This window comes from Cebus imitator, unplaced genomic scaffold (genome assembly GCF_001604975.1).
Source record: "Cebus imitator isolate Cc_AM_T3 unplaced genomic scaffold, Cebus_imitator-1.0 Scaffold166, whole genome shotgun sequence".
Lineage (NCBI taxonomy): Eukaryota > Metazoa > Chordata > Mammalia > Primates > Cebidae > Cebus > Cebus imitator.
In genome coordinates, this window is record NW_016107481.1 from 3,809,860 (window position 1) to 3,821,984 (window position 12,125).

The 12,125-nt window shown below is 47.5% G+C and overlaps 1 protein-coding gene across 4 annotated transcripts in view; it reads right to left on the bottom strand.

Moving 5' to 3' along the window:
* BCAR3 (BCAR3 adaptor protein, NSP family member) overlaps window positions 1-12,125 on the bottom strand; it is a 136,266-nt gene that overhangs the window by 46,009 nt on the left and 78,132 nt on the right. The window contains exon 1 of one of the 4 annotated variants that reach the window (XM_017544195.2): window positions 5,404-5,697. The exons of the other annotated variants lie outside the window; for them this stretch is intronic. Within the exon in view, the coding sequence (XP_017399684.1) occupies window positions 5,404-5,487 (84 nt within the window). The 5' untranslated portion in view covers window positions 5,488-5,697. Of the gene's footprint in view, window positions 1-5,403; window positions 5,698-12,125 lie in introns of those variants that run through there. 4 annotated transcript variants of the gene reach the window in all.

Here is a 12,125-nt window from a genome sequence, read left to right on the forward strand (position 1 = left end):
CTAAAAGCTATTGTTGACAACATCTTTAAACCCGGCAACAGGCCTGGGTCGGCCGTCGCCCGTGCACCGCTGACCTCTCACTCTGGCTGTGCAGAGAGACCTTTGCGGCTGGAGCACACTAACCCTCCAGCGTCCTCCCCAATTTAGCCTGGCTCATCCCTCTGCAGTCCTGGAGATGTCGAACCCCCAAACAGAATTTTCCCAAGATCCCAGTCCTGTTTCTGCTTCCCACTTTGGTCTCTCCAATAAAAACAAGCTCTTGGCCACGATCCCAGCTCCAGGGTCTGCTAGGGAAGGGGGTGCTGGGACACAGCGTCTGTCAAGCATGTCTTTCCCCTAATACTGAAACCAGATCCCACAGCTTCCAAATGCCAATGGAATGCATTTAAGCCTCTTTCAAAAAGCTACACTGTCCTTTCTTTTTGGAGGGCTAGAGAGATAAGTGAGCAACTAGCAGCATCCACAAGGAGGGGCCGAGCCATCTGAAAAGACATTTCCTGCAAGGCTTCTTCCACCTTCCTTGTGCAGCTTGTGCTGATGGTGCATCTGCCCCACTGACAAAGGCAACTCAGGCCATCGTCAATTCTGGGATGTGTCACTAGTCCCCAAGCTGTCACAGTAACAGACAGACCAAAGGACCAGCCACAAGGAAGATGAGCAGGGCCTCTGCTCCGCCACACACACTCCCCACCACAGAAAGACAGTTTCACATAAAACCAAGTTCCAGTGGCCCAGTACTCTAGGATGGCAGATGTGACTCCTCAGGCTATAATATGGATTCCAGGAGGCTTCAGATTTTTTTTTTAGGGCAGGGGAAATGATTTTAAAGCAAAATAAAACAGGAACAATACTACATAGAACTTCCTGGCTGCAAAGACAGTCAAATCTAAGTCTAGGAAAGTACATGCCTAACCTCCCCTGCCTCTAACCATGGCTGCTGGTTGACAAGACCACCGCCACTGGACTGAAGGCCTGGTTAGCTGAGACTTACTGATTCATCTACCCACAGGCGCTACACCCCCACCTCTCCATCTGCGCTCTTTCAGAAAGGCAGCTTTTCTGCTCTTGCAAGGTAATTCTCATTCTTAGTTTCCCCTAACACACACAGCCGCCCCCACCTTCCTCAGGCACAGACATCGATAAAGTGACAAGTTTTCACTCCTCTGTCCCCCGCCACAAAAATACCTAAATAAATAAGTTACAAACAATCAGAGACACAAGGGGCCAGAAGAGATGGGGGTTTGTTTCCAGTGCCAGCCCCACAAATGTGACCCATGGTGCTTTTTACCAAGTTCCTTCTGTAGCTCACCAGGGGCCGGCTCCCTGCACTCCCCTTCCCGGCTGGTACCTCCCGCCCACCCACACCTGGGTACTCCACATCTCTACACTTTTGTGCATGTTCCTCTCTCTACCAAGAAGGCCAATTCTCCTTCTTCTCTGGATAATTTCTACTAATTCATCAGACTCAGCAGAGGCCCTCCCTCCCTGCAGGAGGCCATCCCTGACCCTCCTCACTCCAGCCCCATCTATGCCAGGCCTTTGCCTCTGGGGGGCCACAGCACCCTCTAAAGAGAGCACCACCAAATCATTGATAACCGATCGTTTCCATCAGCCAGAGATATATATCTGCAGAATGTCCATCAGGCACGGTATTACAACAGAGCTTCCCACAGTACCAACAACACCCACTGGGTCCCTAGCACCCAGAAAGGAAAGACATATCCAAGGTACCACAACCAGCAACTGCTGAGCTGAACTGAGGACGTAATCGGATGAAAGCCAGTGGGGAAACGTGCCTCAAATGCTTATTAACCCTTAGTACTAGAGGCCTGGCTGCTGGGATTATTCCTAGATCCTCCGTGACTTCTCTGACCATGTCACCCACTAACCTTCCCAGTGGACCTTCTGCTCTGGGCAGGCCTGGCCTTCTGCACTCTTGCAAATGCCAGTGACTTTTCTTTGAGCTACTGGGTCTGCGGCTCCCCCAGGCTGAAATGCAATCCCTATACCATTCTTTCCTTTGTCCATCCAAATCCCTAGTTACTAAAAAAAAGGAGAAAAATTTAAAAGGGGTTAAATATTCTTTAAAAAAAAAAAAAAAAAAAAGTTCCACATCCTCCCTGAAGCTCTTCTAAAAAATAGGCTCACACTGTTCTCTCCCAACTGAACTGCAAAATAAAATTATTAACATACACAATATCATGTTTTAGGCATCACTTGTCTTAATATAGCACAGTAGAAAGAGCACTAGGCAGCCGGGCGCGGTGGCCCACACCTGTAATCCCAGCACTTCAGGAGGCCGAGGCAGGTGGATCACCTGAGGTCAAGAGTTCAAGACCAGACTGGCCAACATGGTGAAAACCCATCTCTACTAAAAATACAAAAATTAGCCAGGCGTGGCGGCGGGCACCTGTAATCCCAGCTACTTGGGAGGCTGAGGCGGGGGAACTGCTTGAACCCAGGAGGCGTAGGTTGCAGCCACTGCACTCCAGCCTGGGCAACAAGAGTGAAATTCTATTTCTAAATAAATAAATAATAAATAGTGAGCACGGGGCTTCAGCCTAGAAAATGTGATTTCTAGTCCTGGTTCCTCACGAAATGATTCTGGGCAGGCTATCTCTCTGAGCCTTGGTGTCTCCTCTGTGGAAAGGGTAAATTAATGCCCTGCTTACCTCACAGAGCTTATTTTCAGACTCCAGTGAGGCAAAGTTGTTAAAGTCTTCACAGCACACAGAGCTTGTTTTGAGACTCCAATGGAACAAGATGTGAAAGAACTCACATTTGAAAGTCTTTTGCAAACATAACGAAATGATATTATGACCTAATAGTATTCTTGTGGTAAGCCCTTTGAAGGCAGGATCCATGCCTTGATTCTCATTTACTGCGCCCGCCCACCCCCCACCTAACGGAGTGCTTATGCATGGAAGGGGCGACATTCGACACCCATGGACTCTAGAACTTGAATGTCTATTAATGTTATGATCTGGAATATCTCCATTACAAGCTCCTTTCCACTGGGCTTAAACAAAATTTCCCCCAGAAAAAAAGGTCCAGTAGTCTTTTATGAAATGGCTGTCTACGGTGAACCAGGACACAGTCACGACCCTCAACATGGCTGGAACATCCTGTATTTGCCTCCAACTCTATGAGGGCCAGCACATCCCTGATCCTGCTCTCCATTTTGGTCTCCCACTTAATTCCCTTCCAAGGTCTTTATACACAAATCCATTATGAGGCCTCTAAATACATCCTAAATGCTGTAAGCCCTCTGCAAATAAGATCTTACACTCTGAAAAAACCAGTATAATTGTTCTCCTATGTAAGGAAGGGGCCTCTATATTTTTAGTTTTCTTCCCATACAACAAACACTATTAATACCATCGTACTTTCTCTAGAGATGATATGGATTAGACCAAACGGAAAGTTACCATGGCTACCGCAGTGTTATTTTTGGTATGAGAAATTCATGCCAAGGGAAGCAGTATACATGGTCAAGAATTGGAGCATTATTTCCTCTTTGCTATCAGGCAATCAATCCCAATTTAATTTTGAAACTCTAATTGCAAAGGAAACTAATTATGAGCAGCAAGATTTGAAACCCCTAATTGAAGTGCGAGTCAATAAAGCGATTTGGCATTATCAATTGGGGCGCCACTGGCAGGATGGGGGATTAGGTACAAGTAGATTTCTTTCCCAAGTAACTAGCTAAGCCAAATAAAACAGGGAGACTCATTTTGAGGGTGCAGTTGGGGAACCCTAAGTTGGGACTGAGGGCTACAGTTTCCAGCGAGTGAGCAGGTCAGGCCTTCTCTCTGTGCTATGAAGACTTCAACAAACTGGGAATGGAGTAGGAAGTCTGGCTGGAAAGAAGACTATTTCTACCAATAGTCAACCACTGAGAGTGGCCACAGTGGAGAGGGAGAGAGTGGAGAGGCTGAAGGACAGCCCGTTCCGACTAAGCCCATATATTAAGTGGCCTTTTCTACACATTATGCAGACTTGGGGCTGTAACTGCAGAAAAACAGGGGTGCCCAAACAGAATCTCATCCCTCAGACACAGATATTTATAGGCTGACCCGCTCATATACCCAATGCTGAGTTGCACTTTTCTGAATTAGCAGAAGTTGGCTTGTGGAAGAACTTCTGTTAGAGTGAAACCTGCTGCCAATCCCCGAAGTGCACATACCCTTTGGACCTCTCAGTCTATCTTGGAAGCTTTAAAATACTGTTAATGGCATGACTTCATCTGCCCCACACTAGAACGATCCATATTTAGGCCAGAAACCACATGGACCTTGCATCACTCCACTGGGCTCCAGGACAGAAAGGGGCTCGAGTCAGGAAGGGAACGCTTCTAACCAATAATTAATTACTCATCCTCTGTCAAATTTCTTGACAAAGGGACAAAAATGAACACTCCTACCAGAGGGCAAAATCAGCGGAAGCTCATCCTTTCCCCACTCTGTATATTTTTATGCAGAAAGGTTTTCTCCCACTAACAGGTGGTTTTTCTGATTTTTTTAAAAAAGCATATTGAGAAGAAGGAAGCATCATAACCCTGTTGCAGGCTTTTCAAAGGTAATGCATAAGCCAGTCCCACAGGAAAGGGAGCTCTGCTTCAGGGAGGGAAGGATTCCTTCAGAGCTTTCAGAGTCCAATTTACCAGGAATAAATGAGGTCTGTAGGCAAGGTTGGGCCAACAGGCTTTTTCCAAGGCAGGCAAACCCCAAGATCAACGAAAGCCTATATTAATCTTAGTTCCTAGTGCGTCACAGGCAGGCAACATAGAACACAGCCCTCATCTTGAATCAGCCAAAGGAGGTTCTCTGAATATTTTCATCAAAATAGTGTATTGACATACAAAGCTCTTGGCACTGGTGTCTTATGACAAATGTTAAAATGTGAGCAGTAAAGACAACAGTTGTGAACTCTGAGATGTTTTGAAACCTTGCTGCAATTTAAAAGAAAATATTTTGTGGCTTCTGTACATTATATACATTATTGATACCTAATGGACAAGCAGGATAAACAAAGAAAAGGGCTCAGCCACCTTGCATTCGGTAGAAATGAAGGAAGAGAGACAGAGACAAAAAAGAGAAAGAAGAAAAATAGCTCTGTCTTATTGAGCTACTTTGGCATAAAATTTCAGCCTAAGGAAAACTTAGGCTGAAAAACAGCTTCAGCCCAAAACACACAAGGAGCCCGCCCCATTCTGTGCCACTGGGCTCTGATTCCAGGGGAGGTGTACCACTAGGGGCTTTTGAAGACCCGTCAGTCAAGGAAAGCACCTCTGTTTTTACAACCAGCAAGCTGCAAACTTTTTCTATTGCCCTTTAGGGAACTAATTCTTTCAGGGACCCCCGAAAGAGTTATACATGTACTTTATTTCCAAACCAAACCTACCTTGACTCCAATGAAAGACTTGCGGTGATAGAAGCAGCACAGAGCTGCCGAGAGGGCGTGGAAAGCATTGCATTCCTTAGGCATCTTTCAGTCTTCAGTCCCGGGAACCACACACTTTCTTTAGGGTTAAAATAAAAGGGGTTTCAGATGTAAAAGCCCTAGCCCACCACAGCAGCTGTGCTGCTTCTGCCTAGAAGTCAGGGAAGTCGGCAGGCAGGGGAGTGAGTCGGCTCCTTCTCCCGGGCTAGTCTGGGACTTTTCCCCTCTGCTGAAGCCAATACAATCCACTCGCTCAATTCTCGCAGGCTGGTGTCCAGCCTGCCATGCACACAGTGCCAGAAATTCTCATGTGACCAGACTTGCTTTCTGATGAAATTCTAACCCCTCTTAGAAGAGGCCTTAGGCTTTAGCTGTCCCCTCAATTTAGAGACCAGGCAGAAATCATTAGCGTCCGTCTTCTTGCCCCCCAGTATTTTCTTCTGAGGCTGAACTGTACCATGCAACCTGCTCCTAGTGGTTCTGTTTGCTTGTCACTTCAGCACCCAGGGGTTTAAGGAAGCAGGGCAAGTTGTACATATCACACCACCTTGTCATGAACAGAGGCTCCTTTGAGAAAAGGAGGTGGCCTCAAAATGACTTTCCCTAGGAGCAATCCTAGATGTCCTAAGTAACCCAGGCAGGATCCCTGTCCTCACTCTCCCAAGCCCACCTCCAGAGCTGTTTATTTTTAATTAAGATGCTCCTGGCAGCCAGTTTGCAGCTGATAACGTTGGCACAGCCATCACTATTGGCAAAGCAATATTGCCTTTTGGGTTTAATTAGCAAGTCTGTCAGCAAACACCCAGAGTGCCTTATGCCCTCCCACCTGGCTGTGCAACCTGTTGGGAGGATGGGGACTATGTACCTCCTCCTGACTCAACTGTTTGTCCTACGCCCTCCTTTAAATCCTTCACTTTAATTACTCGTCACCACTCTGATTACCCACTTTGCGTAACCTGGATCCTGCACACAAACCTCGCATCCAACACAGCCAGGCAAGGCCCTCCTGGGTTCCCTGCAATGTGAGTCCTCTACCCCTACCAAGAGCTGCATAACCTTTAGGGAAAACTAATTGCTTTTCCTCTTTCATTCCAGTTATAGTGGCTGCTCCACGAATCTTTTTTGTTTTTTAAAATCAAATCCAGGTTTCTGCCTGTCGCTCTTCCTCTCCTATCCTACTGCTCCAAATACTAACTTTTTGTGGCTTGGGCCACTCAAAACTGGAATGTGTCCTGAAGCTTTCTAAAACTTCACACAGGCAGAAACTTGTAATGAGGAAGAAACAAAACCTATTCAGTCCAGAAAGGAACAATATCAGATGGGGCATGAGGGAGGTATGAGAAACATCCAATGGAATTAGCGTCAAATCCTCAAGAGACTCGGCTTTTGGACTAGGCCAAGTCTGCTTGCAAAAATAGGAAATTGTTTGTTCTGGGCCCAGTGAGCAGGTATGGAGAGCCCATGCAAGGGCAAGGGCCTGGCCTAACCAATGTGTAGATATGGGGATGGAGCTGCTAAGTGAGGTTCTAACACCACAGGCCCAAGCGTGGGCGATGACTTCCTTTCTGCTCCTTCAGCTGCTTTCCTCCCTCACTCCTTCTCCTCTCTGACTCTGGAGGTCTGGTCTGCAGCCCTAAGGGCTCCCAGGCCACAGAAAGTCCACAAGAGAACCTAGAAGGAAGCACCAAGGGTGGCAGAACTCAGAAGGGTTTTCTGAGCTGAAAGAGCTCTTGAAGACTGTCTGGTCAGTGGTTCTCTACCGTCCTCCAAGGTTCAGCACTGCACCTGTGAGGAAGTGTTTTCTGGCTTGCCCTCCTTTCTGTTAGATGGGGTTCAAAGGGTAAGTGTATGTGAGCAGCCAGGCCACGTCCCAGCAGTGCTGTGGTCATGACTCATCAATCAGGCCTTGAGCCACCACAGAGGTGGCCATTTTTACCTGGTATTCTCCTTTGAGAGAAAATAACAATTCCTTCAAGCTAAAAACCTCCCCAAGAGGCTAGAAAGATACCATCCCAGGCCGGGGAAGAGGGAGGGGAGCAGTGCCCAAAATCCTGCACAGAAATCCAGTGAGATTACTCAGCCAAGAGCTTTTGAAGCCCAGGCGCCCTTCCCCCAGAAATCATGAATGCAAGGCATTCCTGAAAGTAATATGCAAATAACTCAGACATGTAAATCACACAGAATTACAAATAAAGTGCTCCAGAGCCAGGGTAAAAACAAAACCAAAGACACTTAGGCCACTGTGGAATCACAGCTCTGGTTACCTGAGGATTTCTCTGTTTATTCTAAGAAATAGCTCCAAAATACCCAAAGAATTTGTTCCACCAGGATTAAATAATGGACTAATCTTATTAGGTAACTGTTTTCTAAGCACTTTTATTTTTATTCCACACCAAAAATAATTTCTGAAGCAGCACTCAAAGGTTTTAATCAATTTTCTCCTGAAACGGTCAAGGAGAGAGACTAAAATAACGTGTTGTTTTTGTAACTAAAGATGAAAATTGCATAAACTCTCAAAGTGTCCTTCACTGCCTTGTTAAGCTTTAAAACATCACCTATTTACACTGATCAATTCCTTCCATTCTCCCCACAATGATTATTCTGGTTACAAAGAAATAGAGGACTAGACCAATATGCCACTCAGCAGAGAACAAAGGGCTAGGGACTCCAACCTCAGACTGCAGAACCTGGTATCTGATCACATAGAAACACAAATAGATTTTTTAATGTCTTATAATTAAACCTGTTACACGGCCCCATGAAAGGGCTGTGACCTGGGGCAGTGGGCCACTTTCTAATAATCTGGTGCATGGAATTGGGGACCCATCAAATTTGGATGCAGGGCTTTCTAAACACCATGCCCCTTTGGAGACAGGGGAGGGGATTTCTAAGGAACTCCCAGGGACTGAGGAAGGGAGGGGCCCAGTCAGGCAGCTCTGAGCTCTGGAAAAGGTCCCCGAAGGGTGAGCACCACTACCCCTCTCTGGCTGCCTGGAAGGCATGCCCCTTAGCACCGGCACCGGCACCGGCACCGAGGGAACAGCTGTGATTAAAGCCAGGGCTGGGAAGCCAGGTAGGTCCTTGAAGGAAACCTCCATTAGCTCAGGTCAAATGTTGCTCACCCCCTAATTCAAAAAGAGGGTTAAAGCAAGCCAGAGGAAGACCCCTGCATAAGCACTGCCCTCAATGCCAGTTTTTCCTTGGGCAGCCCTAATACTAACTTTCCCTGTTTAGTAACCAAGGAAACAGGAGCTGCCTGCCAGACATATTCAGCAGACACATGCTTCCTGTTGGCAGCAGCCCCTCAGCTGAGAAGGACCAAGAGAGTGAGTGCAGAGTACTTTTCCCAAAGCGCCACAGCTCCCGTTAGAAGGTCAGGCTCCCAGTGAGGTAGACCCTCTCTCCAACAAGGCATGGAGGGAGATGGTGGGAGAAAGACATGCCTGCCAGGTACCTACTTTTCAGTGTTTCAGCACATCTGGAACACAATTCTGCCCATAGCCCCAAACCCTCCCCAAAGCTCCCCAGAATCAGGGCATCAAGGCTTATACTGAGGCACTTTTGGGCTTTGTCAAGCAGCCCCATGGACAGTGACTCTGCCCATGGCTGAGGACAGTGACTCACCCCAGGCTTCAAGGCCTGGCTCGTTCCTGCCCAAAGGGATGTCAGTCAGGGGTGAATACCAGTCATCATGATCAAAACAGCTCAAAACATCTTGTGGCAACTACTAAGATCCTTGATCCTACTTCCTCTCCCCCAAAGATCAATGCTTTCTGGCTTTTTGCTTCCTCCAAACACCAGTGATCTGGCTCTCAGTGAACAAAGACAGCTTTAATGAGCTAGGGCATGAGGCTGATGGAACCAGCTCCATCTCTCCTCATGCCCCAGGAAGTAGGCAATGATTAGCCTGGCCCTTGCCCGGCCCAGCACCAGCCTGGTGTCACAGGGAGGAGACCCTCTGCATATTTGGCTCCCTAGAGAGCAGTGTGGCAGGTGCCTGGCAAGCCCTAGGCAGAAAAGGAGGCAAGCTGATCTGCAGCCCTGCTTCTCAAGACTTCCCCAGTACCCACCCTGTCTCTGCCTGATTCTGAACAAATAAGCCAGGGGCCCAGACACTTTCCCACAAAGAGCAAGAGGGCCTCAGGGAGAAGAGCTGGGAAACGAGGGAGGACAGGAGGAGAGGACTTTGCACCAGAGGTCAGCTCCTCTTCCAGCCAGGCTGAGTAGCTATGGAAGCTGCCAAAGACAGTTCCACACATTTTCCTATATGCAAATCTGATTGATTTCTTGCTCCAAAAGGGAATGCAAACGAGACTCTGGCCCCCTTTGTGTATTGCTGTGGACAAGGTGTTCGCCTGCCCTGGTGAATAGAGGGTGCATTTAGGAGTGTTTGCTGTACATAACCTGGTCTGACAGTTTCCCCAGATTCCTCAAGGGGATGAAAGTATGGCTGTTAAATGGTCTCTATCCGGAAGCAGTATTGATCTGCCTAGCACACAAACAGACACTAAGTACAGTCCACAGCAGATTTCTCTCTGCTGGGCCTTCTGTCTTCCCTTACAAATTTCTGTTTCTCTAACTAGCTATTAAAATTGTATAACTGAGTAATGTGAAGCAAAATTATGCACTCTGCTCTGTTTTGCTTTCTTACGCTATCACACACAATTCTGCCCCGTGCACCTCTCTACCACTACAACGTAGTTCCTGGTGTCACCCCAAAAATCCTGTAGTACACAAGCTCAATTTTCTGTTTTTAGCATTAAGGCAAAAAAGAAAAAAAGAACACATGCAGGACATAATCCCAAGCTCTCAAATGGCAGACTCACTATCTGACAATCTTGGCCTTCTCTGAGATTCGATGAAAGCCAGTGACCCTCCTTCTAGAGCAAAAGACACTTACTTGCAATGCTTTACTATTAGAGCTTATCCAACGTGCCTTATTTTGTTGTTGTGGATGTTCCATTTTGTTCTGTTTTAGGTATTTAATAGCCTGAAGCCATGGGGTTTTTTGTTGTTGTTGTTGTTGTTGTTGTTGTTTTTTGAGACGTACTCTCGATCTGTCACCAGGCTGGAGTGCAATGGTGTGATCTCGGCCCATTGCAACCTCCCCCTCCTGGGTTGAAGCGACTCCCCTGCTTCAGCCTCCCAGGTGGCTGGGATTACAGGCATGTGGCACCACACCTGGCCAATTTTTTTTTTTTTTTTATTTTTAGTGCAGACGGGGTTTCACCATGTTGGCCAGGATGGTCTTGATCTCCTGACCTTGTGATCCACCCACCTTGGCCTCCCAAACTGCTAGGATTATAGGCATGAGCCACCACGCCTGGCTGAAGCCATGGTTTTTAGTTTCTGTCTCTAGTGACAAGTGAAAAAGAGGGATGAAGGGGCTTTACTGGTCCAACCAGAAACAGAAACTGAGAACCCATTCTCCCTCTTGGACATCTCTGCTTCAGGGGATTCTTGTATCCACTAAAGCCCATCCATAAACCCCTTGGAGTCTTATCCATCCATGATGATTCACCACCTACTTCCCAAGATTCCGTTTCTTCTACACTTACTATGCAAACAATTACAGCTGGGGTAATCACTTACTTCCCCTGCCATCTCAGCTTCTGGGTTTTCTTTGCTGTACACTCTTCTCTTTCCCTTTCCCTCCACTTTTGGTAGGCATGAGCTATGTGAGCAACTAATAGGCAAACACCACAAAGCCCTTCAGAGGTCCCTCCCAAGCAGAGTGCTACGAAACGGGCAGAGAGGCATGTCCAGGGCCCTCTGGAGGCCTTACCAGCCAGGAACAGCTGCCGCTCTCCCATCTCCACAGTCTCACAAGCACCTCTGTAAAATGGCATCTTTCAAAACTGAGCTCTGAGACAGATGTCTGCTCGTCTTCAAAACGGCTCTGTAATATACCCTGGAGGTAGGAGACTAGCAGGAGGGCCAAGACGGGTTCCAGGCTTCACCACTAGCTAGCTGGGTGACCTTCAGAAATTAACTAACTTCTCTGAGCTTCAGTTTCCTCCCCAAACTTACCAGGTTATTGTGAACATCAAGAGGGATATCACATGGAGGCCCTGGCACACAACACACAGTAGGCAGTCAACAAATGTGAGCTTCTTTGGCCCTGTGAAGGAAGGGGCAACAGGCCCCATCTTCCCCACTGCGCTCGCAGGGCACACGCCCACCCACATGCTGGGCTACAGAAACCGTGCCTGTAGCCACGAGAAAAGGGTGGACACCCACCCATGCCATAAGCCACTGACCGGAGGCTGGCTCCCAGCCGGTATACTTAAAGCTGATATAATAAGGAGATTTTTTAGAGCTTTTAGCCTTAAAATATGTTACTTATTAAATTTTAAAACTACTTATTAAAATGCCACATGTGGTTTTAATTACACTTGCTCAGATGTCTCAGGATTTTCTACTCCAGAGTCTGTCATGTTAGGAGTTGTTTAACAGGCAGCAGGTATATACACAGCCCACGTGATCCTAACCCAGAGGACTCCTGGGTCCATCCAAGCTAGCTCTCCATGTACCACCCTTGTCTGAGCCACTCTGACTGGGAATCCTGTGGCTTCCCTCTGCCTATGGGGCCTGGGTGGTACCCCTCCTTTCCTACTGCCTTGGGACGAAGCTGGCTGCAGAATCGGACTACAGCCTCAGTCCTGATTGGATGCCCTACGAGA